The 14,311-nt window shown below is 34.5% G+C and overlaps 1 protein-coding gene across 1 annotated transcript in view; it reads right to left on the reverse strand.

Annotated features, from left to right (window-relative positions):
- The window catches only part of CSMD1 (CUB and Sushi multiple domains 1), a 1,239,551-nt gene that overhangs the window by 410,762 nt on the left and 814,478 nt on the right, over positions 1 to 14,311 (reverse strand). Inside the window, exon 10 of the mRNA XM_030037616.2 lies at positions 11,040 to 11,161. Coding sequence (XP_029893476.1) covers positions 11,040 to 11,161 — 122 coding nt within the window. The remainder of the gene's footprint in view (positions 1 to 11,039; positions 11,162 to 14,311) is intronic.

A 14,311-nucleotide genomic window follows, 5' to 3' on the forward strand; every position in this document is an offset into this window, starting at 1 on the left:
AAGAACATCTGCATTATGTTGCAACCTCTTCACTTGTCTCCTTTCCAGTGAGCCTGGAACAGTGATAACAGTTACCTATTAAATAAATTAAAAGTAAAATGTTGAGATGAGTGCTGCATGAAAAAAGGGTGGCCAACCTGACAAGCTCTGTCTAAACCATTCTTCCACTGGATACAGAGATGAGACAGGTAACTGAACTCAGCATTTCATTGCATGTTCTACCTCATAAGTATACTGAAAAATGTAAGGAATGAGAAAAAATTCTTTAAACAAGTTACTTCCTACTGAAAATACTGGACATTTATGCAGTCAAATTCTTCATAGAGACAGAGAAATAACCAAAGATGTGATAAGCAAGCACTTGATGTTATTTTCTAGTACAAGAGATGAGCATTAAGCATGTGTAGATCTGATGTCTGAAACCTATTCTCACTTGTGAAGGTTTATGGGTGATATTTTAGAAGCAAACAGGGCCATGTTTTAAAAGGGTAGTTAAACCTTTGCTCTGCATACTGTTGCAAGATTTAATTATTAAGAAACTTAAGACTTTTTAAAAAATGACTCATGCATAGACATGTGACAGACTGACTGATAGAGACCCTAAGGTTCATGACAGTCCTCAAGAGGTCTTAGAGATTGCCAGCCAAATTGAAAGCTATGTTTAAAAGGTTGTGTAAAGAGTCTGTTACCTGTACTGTGGATCTAGTCAGATTGTCAAAGTTCACATGCTAAAGTAGGCCAATTTGAGCTGAGGATAGGAAGGATCATGATCTTGGTTTTGACTGTTTGTGGTGGTGCTTCTTAACTATTTTTATAAATGAATACAATTCACCAACTGCTGAACCATTGTTCTTTTTCTCTAACATACTTCAAATCTATCCACATCTTTCTTAGATCAAGTAGCTGACAAATCAGCATGCTATTCTATGTAAGTCCCTTTCACAATATACAGCAGGTGTATTAATACCTACCTTGATTTTTGCTGAGATCATACTTTAGGATTGAATTTTTTGTCACTAGTTACTTCAAAGTGGCATTAAATTTGTGTGGTATTTCGTATTTTCTAAACAGTTCCAACCAAATTATTTAATTTACATTTCCAAAATTTTAAAAAGTTAGTTTATTAGACATTAGTAACCCTTCATATTGTGAACAGATATATATACACACAAATGTTTACATATGTGAGAATTTCACTGTCCACCTGTCACAGTCAGCATTGATCATTCTAGCTTTTCTTTACTTAATGAAAGCCAGGAAGAAAATTTGATCTTAAATGGGCTGCAATACCCTTTGAGGTGTTTACTTTGAAAATAGATCCTAAAGAAGTAAAACTAATTTAGGCAGTGCACTTAAAGGCTTTAAATTATGGAGGAGTTAGTACAGGCTACATAGTATACCCTTGGAGCTTGCTTTTCCCATGCTGAATCTCAGCTATCAAATTAGCCCCAGTGCCATTTTTGCCACATGACACTTTGAAAATCTTTTTATTCTATAATAACTTACTGCAAACCCTATCGTATCTCCCATACTAAGTAAAAATTCCAATAAGTAGAACTACATCTATCCTTCCCCTTTAACATCATCTTTCTGAAACCTGAGATTTGCACATCTTAAAGTACGTGTGATGATTTGGTCCTCCATTTACTATTCTCCCTAATGGCTCTTTACTTATAATATGAAGCTCCTGTTCAGTAATACAGCAAAGCAAGTTAATTAAATGAAGTGCTGACGCTAATTTATTATGTAAATACCTCGAGGTTTCTATTTGTCGTGATGCCAAACACCAAATCTATAGTATCACTAAAGAAAATTAATAGGAATTGTAATAATTTTCAGAAAATACTAACATATTTTTAAAATAATCTAATGCTTTTTTCCTATATATACACACTTCACTATGCAGTCAGTGAATTTCTTAAAATTTCCTATTATTTTCCTATAAGTTATCAGTTGCCATTTTCCCAGTAGAAAAGGTACCCAAGAAGAGATTTAAAAGAGAAGATAAACAGTGAGCATCATGCACAACAGAACTTTGACCACCTATGTTTCAAGGCAAAGCAAATGAACATGCTCTGTGAGGTAACCCAAAACTGCAGGTGCCTAAACTATTCTGTAGCACTTGTCTCCTTGTGCAGTAAATGTGAGTTTATGTCATCCTCATTATCAACCCCATCAGACTGCACAGGGTCTGCACAAAGATAATTTATGTAGAATACCTGATAAATGAAGAAAAAAATAAAAAGGGGGGGGGGGGGGGGGGGGAAGTGTATATAAACAAAGACAACATCCAAGGACATTGTCAGGTATGATATACTGTCAATAGTTGCAGACACTTTCAATCTCCAGGGAAAAATATTTACACATAAACCTTGGTGTCTTAGATTTATACATTTGACAAAGTAATACTGAATAAGCCTGATAGTTCCTAGTATGGGAATTGGCAACTACCTTGTAGAACAAACAAGAGATGAAAAGTATGTGGAGATTTAATTGGATTTTTTTTTTTTTTTTTTTACATAGTGGCAGAATGTTCTCATCTGATGCATGCTCTGTTACATGTTTTTCCTGTCAGGAAATATCCTGAATTAAATGAAATAATAGTAATGAGTTTATGTTGCTATATTTATATGCTTTGGATTGTACAAGTAAAACATTCAGTTGTTTATTTTACATGTCTCTGTGTAAGAGTGCCTGTGTATGTATGTGCAGGAGTAATAACAAATATGTTGACTGGTTTTTTATAATGTGTGGATACAAAGTACTTAAGAAAGTGTCTTATATTTAGGTATATTTAATGGATATTCACCAAAGGCTCAAGAAGTCTGACCAATTCTCCATTTGGTAAAGTTGTTTGAAGCCCTTTCATTATGAAGAAATTAAATGTATATATTTTCTGTGGAATAATATGTCACCACACCAGCTGGTACATTCTTAAGCTTACTAGTATTGTAATTACATGGACAAACTATGAATAAAAGGTTACTGTTTTCTTCTGGTTAAAAAAAAGTTAAAATTTCAGTTGACCATTCATTTATTGGTTTTTGAGCTCCATTTAAACCATGAAAACCACCAGGATTCTATATTTGAATTTTGTATCTGAATCTTTTCCTTTCTGAAAATATATAAAATGAAAAAGAAGAAAAGGTTAAAGCTAAAAGAGAAAAGAAATATATTGATGGAGATCAAAACATCAAAAAAGAAGAAACTGAGGCAGAGGAAGATGAAAGGACAAAAAACATAGTGGAGGAAGGAAATGATGGAGGAATTCTAAGTGCACTCGCAGTGGGTAAGTTCCTTTAAGATAAAAGCTGGAGGCAACAACTCAACTGTCAGCAGCAAGAGAAGTACGTATATGGCACTGGCTGGATAAAGATAAATGCCAATAATGAACGTGTAGTTGTTGGGTTTTATGGGTTTTTTTTGTTAACCTTTAAAGACTACCTCTGGCAATTGGAAAATAAAAAGGCATGCTTATGTGTTATACAGTTCTGGGGATTTTTGTATTTTTTTTGAGTAGGGGATTGTTTTAGCTATAAAATAAACAAATTCGAAGAAGAATAGCCTGGTTTTGTTTTGCAAGATACAGGCTACAATATGAAGAATTTAACAGCCATTCAGGCTGGAAAAGTGTGTCTATGACAAAGGCAAATACGGATCATTTTCACTGCAATAAGTATTCAACAAAATAGTGACAATAATGGATTTGTATAATTCTTACCTATGCAGATATAGCACAAACATATCACAGTGAAAGCATTACATATTGCCCTCTTTTCAAAGGGAAAACTCTTTTTTCTTTGTCCTTGACCTGGTATTAGAACATGAGGAAACAGAAGCATCAACACTTCTAAAATGTCATACTTCTGTATTTAACAAAATTGTCTTGATAACTTTGAAGGTTTTGAGGGTTTTTTTGTTTGTTTGGGGTTTTTTTTTAATAGTTTGTTAAGCCATGTATACATGCCTTAATCTTGCCAGTTAAAACTTTGCCACATTCTAATACATTCACTTTGTTTGGAGGCTGAATCTTTTGTTTGTCTTCAGTGTGGCATTACCAGCTAATATATTCCAACTGTCTTTCTGAAATATGGATTTATTGTAAAATGGAAGACAGTATCACAGCAAATTTACTGCTAAGTCTCCTTCTTCGGTTTTTCCATTCCTTCATGTGTATGCTTCTACAGTTTCTTTCTAAAAGTCCTTATTTTTTTTATTTCCTCTAAATTGCCATTTCTAACTCAGTATGTCATACTTAGATCTATCTGAGGCTCATAAAATTCACAGCCCACAGCTAAATCTCGGTAGAGTAAACCTAGCTGATATCCTGAAAGCAAATCTGAGATACTGAACACAGATAAGGCTCAGTAGTTAGTCTCCTTCATTCAAAAACAGGATGGAAAGAGGAAGGTCAGAGGGAAAATAAGCAACAAGGAATATAACTGTTAGCCTGTATTTGTGGCAATTGCCTTAGGAGAGGAAAAACTTAAGAGTTGGGTGTGTTTCTGCATTTAATGTTAGAAATCATCTGAGAAAAATAAATACATCAAATACCACAAGAAATAATGCCAGAAGCATCGAGTGCTCCTTCAGGTAGATTTCCCCACAAACCAGGAAATACAGTACTGATCCCTCTTCCATCACTACCTCCAACAGTCTTTAAAGACAGCAAGAGTTAAAACTTCTTGTAATGAAGGCACAAATGAGACATCTACAATCAATAAAGAAAGAGGTTTTGATTTGGGTATATCAGTTTCACTAAAAGGCTCACACTTGGAAATGTATTAATGTAGGAGAAATTTGTTTTTCACACTTTCTTTTAATTAAGTCTGGTATACCCCTACTCCAAAGTTACACTTTTTCATTCAACACATGGCCATTATGGGACTCTTTCAATTCAATCTGTGAGGCATGTCCTTCATCTAAAATAGCTTTATTCCACAAAGCTCTGTATATACTAAACATTGCGTGCTGAAATTTAAAATGTCTAAATCCCTTTTGGTTTGGATCCAGTGAGAGCAAACAAAGCCCAAACAGTGATTTAGCTGATCAGCCTCCAGTGGATGGCTTTAGGACAAGATGAAGCATTGTTTTGACTCTATATGACAGATCTCCATCAAGTACAATTGGAGTTTAGACATGTAGCACCCATATGTGCAAATTAAATTTCATCCTAAATGGCTGCAACGCCAGAACTGAGTCTTCTGTTCCAGCCCTACTTGTGTTACAGTATTTATCATCCAATAAAGCTTCAGTAAACTTATTAAGAAAATAATATATAGAAGCTATGCTACTACATTTCACTCACATGATGTCTTGAAAGGTAGAAATATAAGCATTATTAACAAAAATCATAATGTTCTAAGTATACACAAAACAGACAGCAACACAAAGATATAATTTTTTAAAAATAAAATGCTTTCTTTTGCTTTCTTTTCTATGTATTTTTTTAATGTCAGTTGTACATATAAAGAATTCTGTGTTACAATTTTGGTATTTAAATTCAAATTGAGGATGAACATATACTGTAGTGAGTTATCTATTACATGATTTTTCCAGTAGGCTTGTAAGTACATTTTGCATATTATATTAAAATATTAATAATAATTAATATTAATAATATTAAAATATACAGACTCTTTTGTTTGTTTTTGAAATGTATTTAAGACTGTACAGAATCAAGGCTACCCGGGAAGTTTTGTATAAGATTTTAGGACACTGAAAGTTTAAATTCTCATCCTTAAACTGTAATGACTGCTTTCTCGTACAATTGCTTTAGTTATACTTTGTGTTCTAAACTACCCTGCTTGATTATAAAAAAAAAAAAAAAAAAAAAAAAAAAAAAAACATGAGCCTATTTCAAAGCAAGAGGGAACTTAACCAGTATTTTTTTGTTTCATAACTGGGACCTTAATAATTTTAATTCTAAACTGTGTGAATCCTTCCTCAATGATGCCATATCCCCCTAAAATTAAAGACACTGGTCCAGCAAATGAAAAATAAAGAATTTAATTTTAAGTATGCACATTTACATATGGCACAAAATTCAGTTTTAACACTGTGTGAACAACAAAAAAGCATGCAAGACTGTGCTTTCATTTTCAACACACCATGGGAAATCATCCTTTCAAGGACTTCTTTGTGTATTTATAAGATCTAGATAGCACAGGATGTATAAATGAGTTGATTGTAAATTCACAATGACCTTTTCCTTCACTCTAATAAACCTATCCTGAGACTTATGAAATAGTAAGAACTGAGTAAATCACTCGAATGACCCTGTACCTTGCCAAGAATACACAAAAGTTTAGTGAAAGTTGTTCTTAGATCTACATATTTTTGGTGATCAAGACCTCTGCAACCCAAAACTCTGGGGTACAGTAAGAGAGGATAAGTTCTACTGATAAAAATCAGTCCTGTGGCAGCACTCTGGTAACCTCTAGGTAGGGAGGAGATACATGGTGCTCAGCAAGAGTTCTCTTCCCCAGTCAAAGCATAGCATTAGACTGCAGGTGCTGTAGATGTCAGACATGCTGACAAACATCCTATGACTTGTGGCAGGATGGTCTGATCAGCCACTCAGAGGGAGAGGAGCCGTGTCTTTAATGAAGCTTTGAAGAAACAGGCTACCTATGAACACACTTTCTAAAAAAGCACTCTAATATTAAACAATGTAATACAATAATGCCATCTAACTGGAGCAAACTTGTCTATTGAAACAAAGGTTCTGAATCCATTGGAAATTATTATATATGCATAAACTACTTACATGGAAGAGGAAGTCAGGGATGTCACTAATAGATCAGATCTGAGCTACCACAAACTTTGAACCAATCCATGAATCAGCAAGATAATCTCATTCAAAAAAACCCTGCATATTATCATACACTTCTTAGTAAGAATGCTCTTTTAGAGCATCTTGCAAGAATGAGTTTTCTTAAAAGAAATTATCTCAAAATCAACCTTAACAGTATGTGGATTCCCTAGGTGTGAAATGGGGAAAGTTTTCCTGAGTAAGAATGTTCTGAAATTCCCCAGCAATGAGCTTTGAAATGCAATAAATCAGAAATACCATTTTATTGCAACATATTAAGGTATATATAAAAAACCCCTTTATCCAAAAACCTGAAGGCTCAACCTTACAAAACTGTATGTGAAGTTTCCTACACTCTCTCTAATTAATTCCAATGTCTTCAATTATGGCAACTGCAGTGAATAACTTTTTTTTTTTGTAAAGAAGAAGAAAGTAGTTAGGCCCAAACAGATACTTATTATCTATGTGGAGAAAGTAATTGGGACACACTCTTCATTTACCAGGTCATTAAACTTAGAACTATTGCAGCCCATGGCACATCTACTATTCCACAATCCACGATCAGTCAGAAAAATATTGTGCAAAACTAGGTATCATTGCTGATATACCACCAAACCTTGCCCTCCTATAGACACTGCATAAAATACTGAAAACCGCAGGAAATCCAAGGCAATAAGTCTTATGAAAAAACCCACAGCCCAGAGAATGAACTGAAACAGCAAGGGATAGAAGCATGCTTAAAACATACTAAAAAGATTATACTAACAAGAAGAAAGAGATAAAGACTACAGAGCAGTAAGACTTCAGAAGAACAGTCCAAAGTAACTGATTCTAAAAAGTTGAGAAACTGCATAACAGAACAACTAAAACAATGTAGAGTTACTAAGAATTACGGCACGTACTTGACAGAGTCAGAAGAGCACCATAAAGTTGTATTTGCAAGTACTAAAAGTCTAATAAATGACTCAGTAGGATGCCAATCAGAAGCTACAATAGTGGGACCCAGAGGAAACAAATAGATGTTAAGGGAAGAAAACCAACTCTTCAAAATAAGCAGAGCATTAACAGAAAAACATTTAAACAGGAGAAGAACCAAGCTTAACTTAGATATTTGTGTTGCTCAGAAAAAGGCAAATAAATGTTAGAAAAACATTTAACTAACAACAATCTTGATATGGTTGGTTAAAAACTGGAACTATGCTACAGTCCCCATAGGAAGTTAAGATTTGTTTTCATTTTGAATTAGTGTTGAAAATCTCCCCCACCAGCAACACAATGTAGAATTTGGAAAATGTTATGTGTCAATTTGTTTTTAATTTATTCTTTAAAATATTCCAGCACATTATGTTTCATTTTTTGTGCAAGGGCAGTTCTTTAACTAGGCTATCTTCTTTAAACCACACTGAATGTTATGTTAAGAGGAAACATTGTGTTATCTTACAAAATGCTATGTGTAAACTAACCTGATGAAAGGACACAAATTCACTGCTAGAGTAAGTCAAAACTAATTTAAAATACGCAGTAACAATATGTCATGAACTGTCTACCTTCTTGGAAAAGAAAATCAAACACAGACCCTAAGTATGCTGATAAATATTTTCAAATCTGACAGGCAAAAGAGTAGGCTCCTCAATCTAATCTTAAAATCAGACCTTCAATACACAGTTCAATTTTCAAGAGTTCTGTCATTCATAACTCCAACAAAAGTCAGGGATGAAAATCTGTATAACTTTTAGCACATCTTAAAATCAATTCATTATTTTGGAAACCTGAAAATTATTTTTGTAATTGATTTTTTAAAGTTCATAGGTTTCAAAATGCTAGCAAGATACTGTTCTTTAGAAAGAAGTAGGAAAAAAGTTCCATTTCAGTCAGATAGTGTGTAAAGTAAAAGCATTTTTCTTCATACCTTTTATTATCCAAAAGGATATGTGTTAATTCTAGATTCAGTTATTTGGGGATAGAAGTCCCAATATCAGATTTTTATTGATACATACTGATGAAGATGATGTAGACTTTATGTGAAAGCAACTTGAGGATACTGTAAGCCTTAACCATGTTTGATTTTAAGACTTCACATTCACAATAGTCATGGTCCTAATGCAAATACCCGTCTTTCCAAGATACATGAAGTTAAGAAAATAATCTTCCTTTGTTGCACTGCTAGACAAATCCAAGATTAATAAGAAGACAATTCATTCCCTATTGCCCATCTTGTCCAGAACTGAAAGACTTAAAGTTCCACCTCTTTTTCTTACATTGTGATTATCAATATGTCTGTTAGCATATCTATTTACCTTCCAGCTGGATGTAATAGTGTGGATTTTTTTCTGGGTGAAAGCTTCAAGCCTTGTACTCACACCTCTTCATTTTGAACGTAACAAAAGAATTGACCTGTCGGTGTACAATGCCTTCAGTGTATTCTTGTGACTGATGAACTATCAACTTGCCCACAGAATACTACTTAAGAGTGCCTTTTTGAGTCCACTGAACAGAGTAGTAAATTAATCCACACCAATCTCATTAAGCTCTGCACTACCAAAATCCTAAATCCATTGAGAAAGATATATTGTATAGAATGAACAGAACTTGCATGTTATTGTAGTAGACGGAGGTTTAGTGTTTTTCACAAGTAAGTCTGAGCCTCCATAGAAATCATAAACTGCAGTTTAATAATAAACTAAACAGTCGGTACCAATTTTTGTATCATTATGGGTAAACTTTCTTGCAATCAGCAAGGAGATTGCTATCTTCATTTTATTATACATATGAAAAGCAATGCTTAATTAAAATTCTTGAAAGGTCAAGGGAAGAAAAATAAAAATGAAAAATTAATGGAACAGTTTCGAATAAACCATTAAGATGCTAAGACTCTCTTCTATTAGTAGTAATTTCACTGATTTTCTTTTGATGCACACTTAAATTTTCTCTTATAAAAATATACTGCATTTTGCAGAATCAATGAGACTACATATTGTTGAATATAAGTTTGAGTAGATGCATCTGTCAGACATATTGCATATTTTTAATGCTTGTCCATATTTAAAAATGCAAAGTGATTTAATACTTTCTATAAAATTTAATGACTTTAAAGTCAAAGGTCATTCAGTGACAAATAGTCACTTCTAATTGCTATACTAAATAAAATGTAACAGTTCAGTTTGGAACTGAAAAAAGCCCTTTTTCTTCAGAGAGAAGTCCCGCTACAGTAAAATGTTCTACAATGTGATAGTTCTGTACTTTTGCTGCTTTTTCTGAATACATACCTTTATTGAGGCACTGAATCTGCTTTAAGAAAAAGTGAACCCAATTGATTTTGCAAAGAAACAGTGTTTTCATCTCAACAATATGCTACGAAAGCATGCAGCAAAATGATCTTTTCTGCAGCTAAACATTTGCATTAATATATGGCGAGATAAACATTTTTTCCTTAACTACATTAAAGAAGTCAAGAATACAGTCTCCAAAAACTTGCATAGGAAATACATGTTTTGTAATTATGAGAGTACATATAGCTTGTACATTTTTCAACTTACTGTAACTCATTTATTCAGCATTTTGCTACAGAAAAGTAAAATATAAGTGAAAGATTTTTTTTTAATTCATTTTTTTTCCTACTGGTAGGGGGTCTCTGTCCTTTATTGAGGAAATAAATTTATTTTACAGAAACACAAGTAAAAATGCATCTCAGTACACTGCAGTATAATAAGAATACTTAATTATTACTATTATTTTATGCATAATTATTCATAGTTACATATTTAGAATCATTATTGGAAAACAGTGGATTGAAAAGAGAAATAATGTAGATAGTAAAATACCTAACAAGATCAGAGAAAATACTTAGATGTATGTCTGGTTTTTATGCTAAGATTCAACAATAAGTAAGTATTAAGATACAACTCGAAAAATCCACTATCAGCTCATTTAGTAATGTGTGATTCTGAATAAGATTTCATGTATTTCATTAGAAAATGCATTTATAACTTGGGAACTTTAATTGAGACCTATTACTCTGAGTGGACATTTTCACAGATATTACTAATTTAGATTTTTCTTCTAGTGCCCGATATATTTTCTGAACATCTCTACTCTGGTCATTTTGGTGTTTAAATGAACATACACACTTGCATGTGTTCATGCATTCGTGCAAATATGTATGAAATAATTTTAAGACAAATCCAAAATTCTACAGCTTGATTTGAGACAAAAAGAAAAAACATACCTTTTCTGGGTCAGTTGTTGTAATGACCCACACGCAGTGTGCGTTGTCTTCATATTGAACTGGATAATTTGGTGATGTAATAATCCCACTTGGTCCACGTAAATTAGAACCACATGTTCTCGCTAAAACAATAAACAACAAATCAGACTGCTTCTGATCAGTTGCTCTGTTTAAAATAAATATTATAAAATTGCCATAGCATTAATAACAACTTGCCATGAAAGTATTATGCTGATATATTCTATTACAATTTGCCTTTGAAGACGTTTGAGCAAATCAAAACAATCCTGAAAAATTTCTTACAGAGGAAGGAAACCAGCACTTTCCAATTAATCAGCCCAACATTTACATTGCTTTAGTCTTACTTTATGTAAATTAATTTCTCATAATTATCATATCAATATTCTGTTTAGAGAGAGATTTACCCTCTTCAAGTAGAGGGAGAGAGCCTTCTATGTATGAATGTAAGAAGGGCCAGTGTGGGCTCTCCTTCATGATTTCTCCATGATTGGGGAGAAACAAACAGATGTATCCCATTATTTAACTCTATGTAACAGTATATCCTTAACCTTAACTTGAACTTCTGTCGTGTCTTAGCTTTTTACACCAGAGGAAATAAAATAAGAAAGAAAAAAATATAAAATGGCTCTAGGCAGTAGCCTGACTTCTGTAAAGCACAGATTCAGTTGTGAAACCATCACAATCCCTCTGTCGCATTCAGCAACTCTGGATAGTTAACATTTTGAAAATAAATTACTTTACGAATTAAGTTATTTTCCAAAGAGCATTAGGAATAGATTTTCTAAAATATTCAAACTTCTCAAAATATTTCAGTATCTTAAAGTATTTTAAAAAAATACGTAGACATATAATTTTCAGTGACATCAAACGGAGTTATAGAACTCAGAACATTTTAAAATTCCACTGTCAGGTCTATGGTACTACAGCACTTTGGCAACATGCTAAAATAGAGAGTCTAGATCATACCATTTCTAAGTAGATACTGTATATCTTCAAATATCTGAATCTCAGAACTTATCTGTATAACTTCCATTAACTTCTGGTGTAATTTAGACTCTTCAGTTACTAAAGGTTTCAGTATGGGCAAGAGGAATGACTACATTCCTTAAAAACTTGGTCATTCTTTTTCTGAATATTAGAATAAAGTACTTTGGAAAGTTTTAGGTTTTTTCTTTCTCTGTGGCTGCCTCCATTCTGAAGAATGAAATATGAGCATATCTTTACCTCACAAACTTGCTGGGAGGAAGCCTGCTCTTCTCCATTAATAGAAGTGTGACTAGTATAGATAGGGGAAAAGGAAACTAGAGGAAAACTGGTTTCAGATTTTCTATTCTTCCATCACAATCTGCTACCACCAGTTGGTCCTTTGTTACTATATTAGAGACTAGACTTTGAGAAATAACTATAACTCTGTGTCTAGATTGAGTCACCTAGGACTCAGTTTTCCATGAAAATGTCTATCTGTATTTATGATAGAAGCTGTCTTAAGGCACTTCCATGAATTTCACTTAAGTCTCAGACACATCACATGGAAATCTTCCGTAACAATCTCAGTAGAAACCAAAAAACTCCCTCATCCACATAGGTAGTTCTACCAAAGCATCACTGACAATTATTAACAAGCTGTCTGTGCTTAACATGGAAAAAAAGAACTAATCACATTTAAGCATGCCACTGCATGCTGCCTACTAGCAATACAGAAAGCTTAGCATATTGCTGCTTTATCAAGAAAAATATATTCTTTTAATTGCTAGAATAACAAAAGCACATTCATAGGACATTTTCATTCCAGTAACTGGTAGAAGCACCATACGTCCAGCACCACAACTAGCAGACAATTAATGTATATTTATTTGTTTTCAATTCATCCTGCATAAGGTCTGCTACAGTAGGAACTAATCCAGAGGTACAACTTTGTAGCAATAAGCTTTTGAATAGAGTTTGTACCATCTCTAGCTATCCACAAAGAAGAAAGTCGAGGAAACATCTCCCTTTCAGATCTTTTTTTCAGTCAAGCTTTCTCCTATTTGAACTTTGAGGGAAAGAAAAAAAAAAAGGAAGGGGAAAAAAAAAAAAAGCCAAGCAAGAGCTATAATTGAAGTTCTGCCCAAAGGTCTGTTTAGGAAATGGAGTTACTGCAAAACATGGCACAAAAATTCTTAGATAGCCTTGTGATATCACTTACAGAAACCAAGAATGAATTGCTGTAAGGTTATTAGCGCCGTTCAGTTCCTGAGGGCACTAACAGGCCTAAACTGCCCCGACCAGCCTCAGCTGGGGCCTTCCACCACTCCCTTCCTGTGGACCCAGGGACTCTATTTCAGGGCGGGATTGGCCTATTAGTCTTTATCTGAGCAACGTCTCAGGAGCAGCTGCCTGCAGTTCCACCACAGCCACGCCTGCTCACAGGCTCTGTTGAACCTGAGCCCTACGCAGGCTCTGACGCCTCGGCCCAGCCGTGGCCCATCGCCCGGGAGGTGCCCGGTGCCCGAGGCTGGGGCTGCCCCTGGCCTGCCCTGCTGCCCACCTGGGGCGGCGGGATGGGCCCTGGCTTTGAGGCCTGGCCCTGCACTGCCGCCTCAGGGAGACCCCGCGGCTCCCCGGTGCCCAGGGGGTCACCAGCCCCTTGCAAGTAAGGTAAGGGACTCGCCAGCAGCAAGATGGTTCCTGTGACTAATCCTCAGCTTCATAAATTCTGAACTCTGCTTGTCACCGTTCTGGGGTACGTGCAAAGTTCAGCTTCTTCAGTAAGTCTCATAGGCTTGAAGTCATTAAGGCCACAGTAGCTGCGTGTAGCTTATCAGCTTTTCTACTTTAAGTGGATAATCGTTTAGAAAATGTGATAAGCTGTTCTTTGCATTGTGTACTTTGTCATCAAATGCTTGGTATGAGCACCATGAATACTGACATCTTGAAGGTCAGTAAAGGGATTGGGAATAATATGGACTACAAATAAAACTTTTATCTTTCATTTCCCACCATCCACAAACATGCATGTGCAACATCATAATATTGAACCAGAATTATACACCATTCAGCCTAAACAATGTTAATCTGTATTTAGAAAAAACCAAATTACTTATAGAGACTGGCTGACTTGACCCTCGGACTGTTCTGAAATTTTAGCTCCAATTTTGGAAGTATGTTTGAGGAAAGGAACTTGTTTTTCCAACTGAGGTTTTAATGGAAGTATAGGACTAATTTATCCTATTTTGTTAGAAGTTTACTGGAGGGAGTAAAGCATAATAGAG

Source organism: Aquila chrysaetos, chromosome 15 (assembly GCF_900496995.4).
Source record: "Aquila chrysaetos chrysaetos chromosome 15, bAquChr1.4, whole genome shotgun sequence".
Lineage (NCBI taxonomy): Eukaryota > Metazoa > Chordata > Aves > Accipitriformes > Accipitridae > Aquila > Aquila chrysaetos.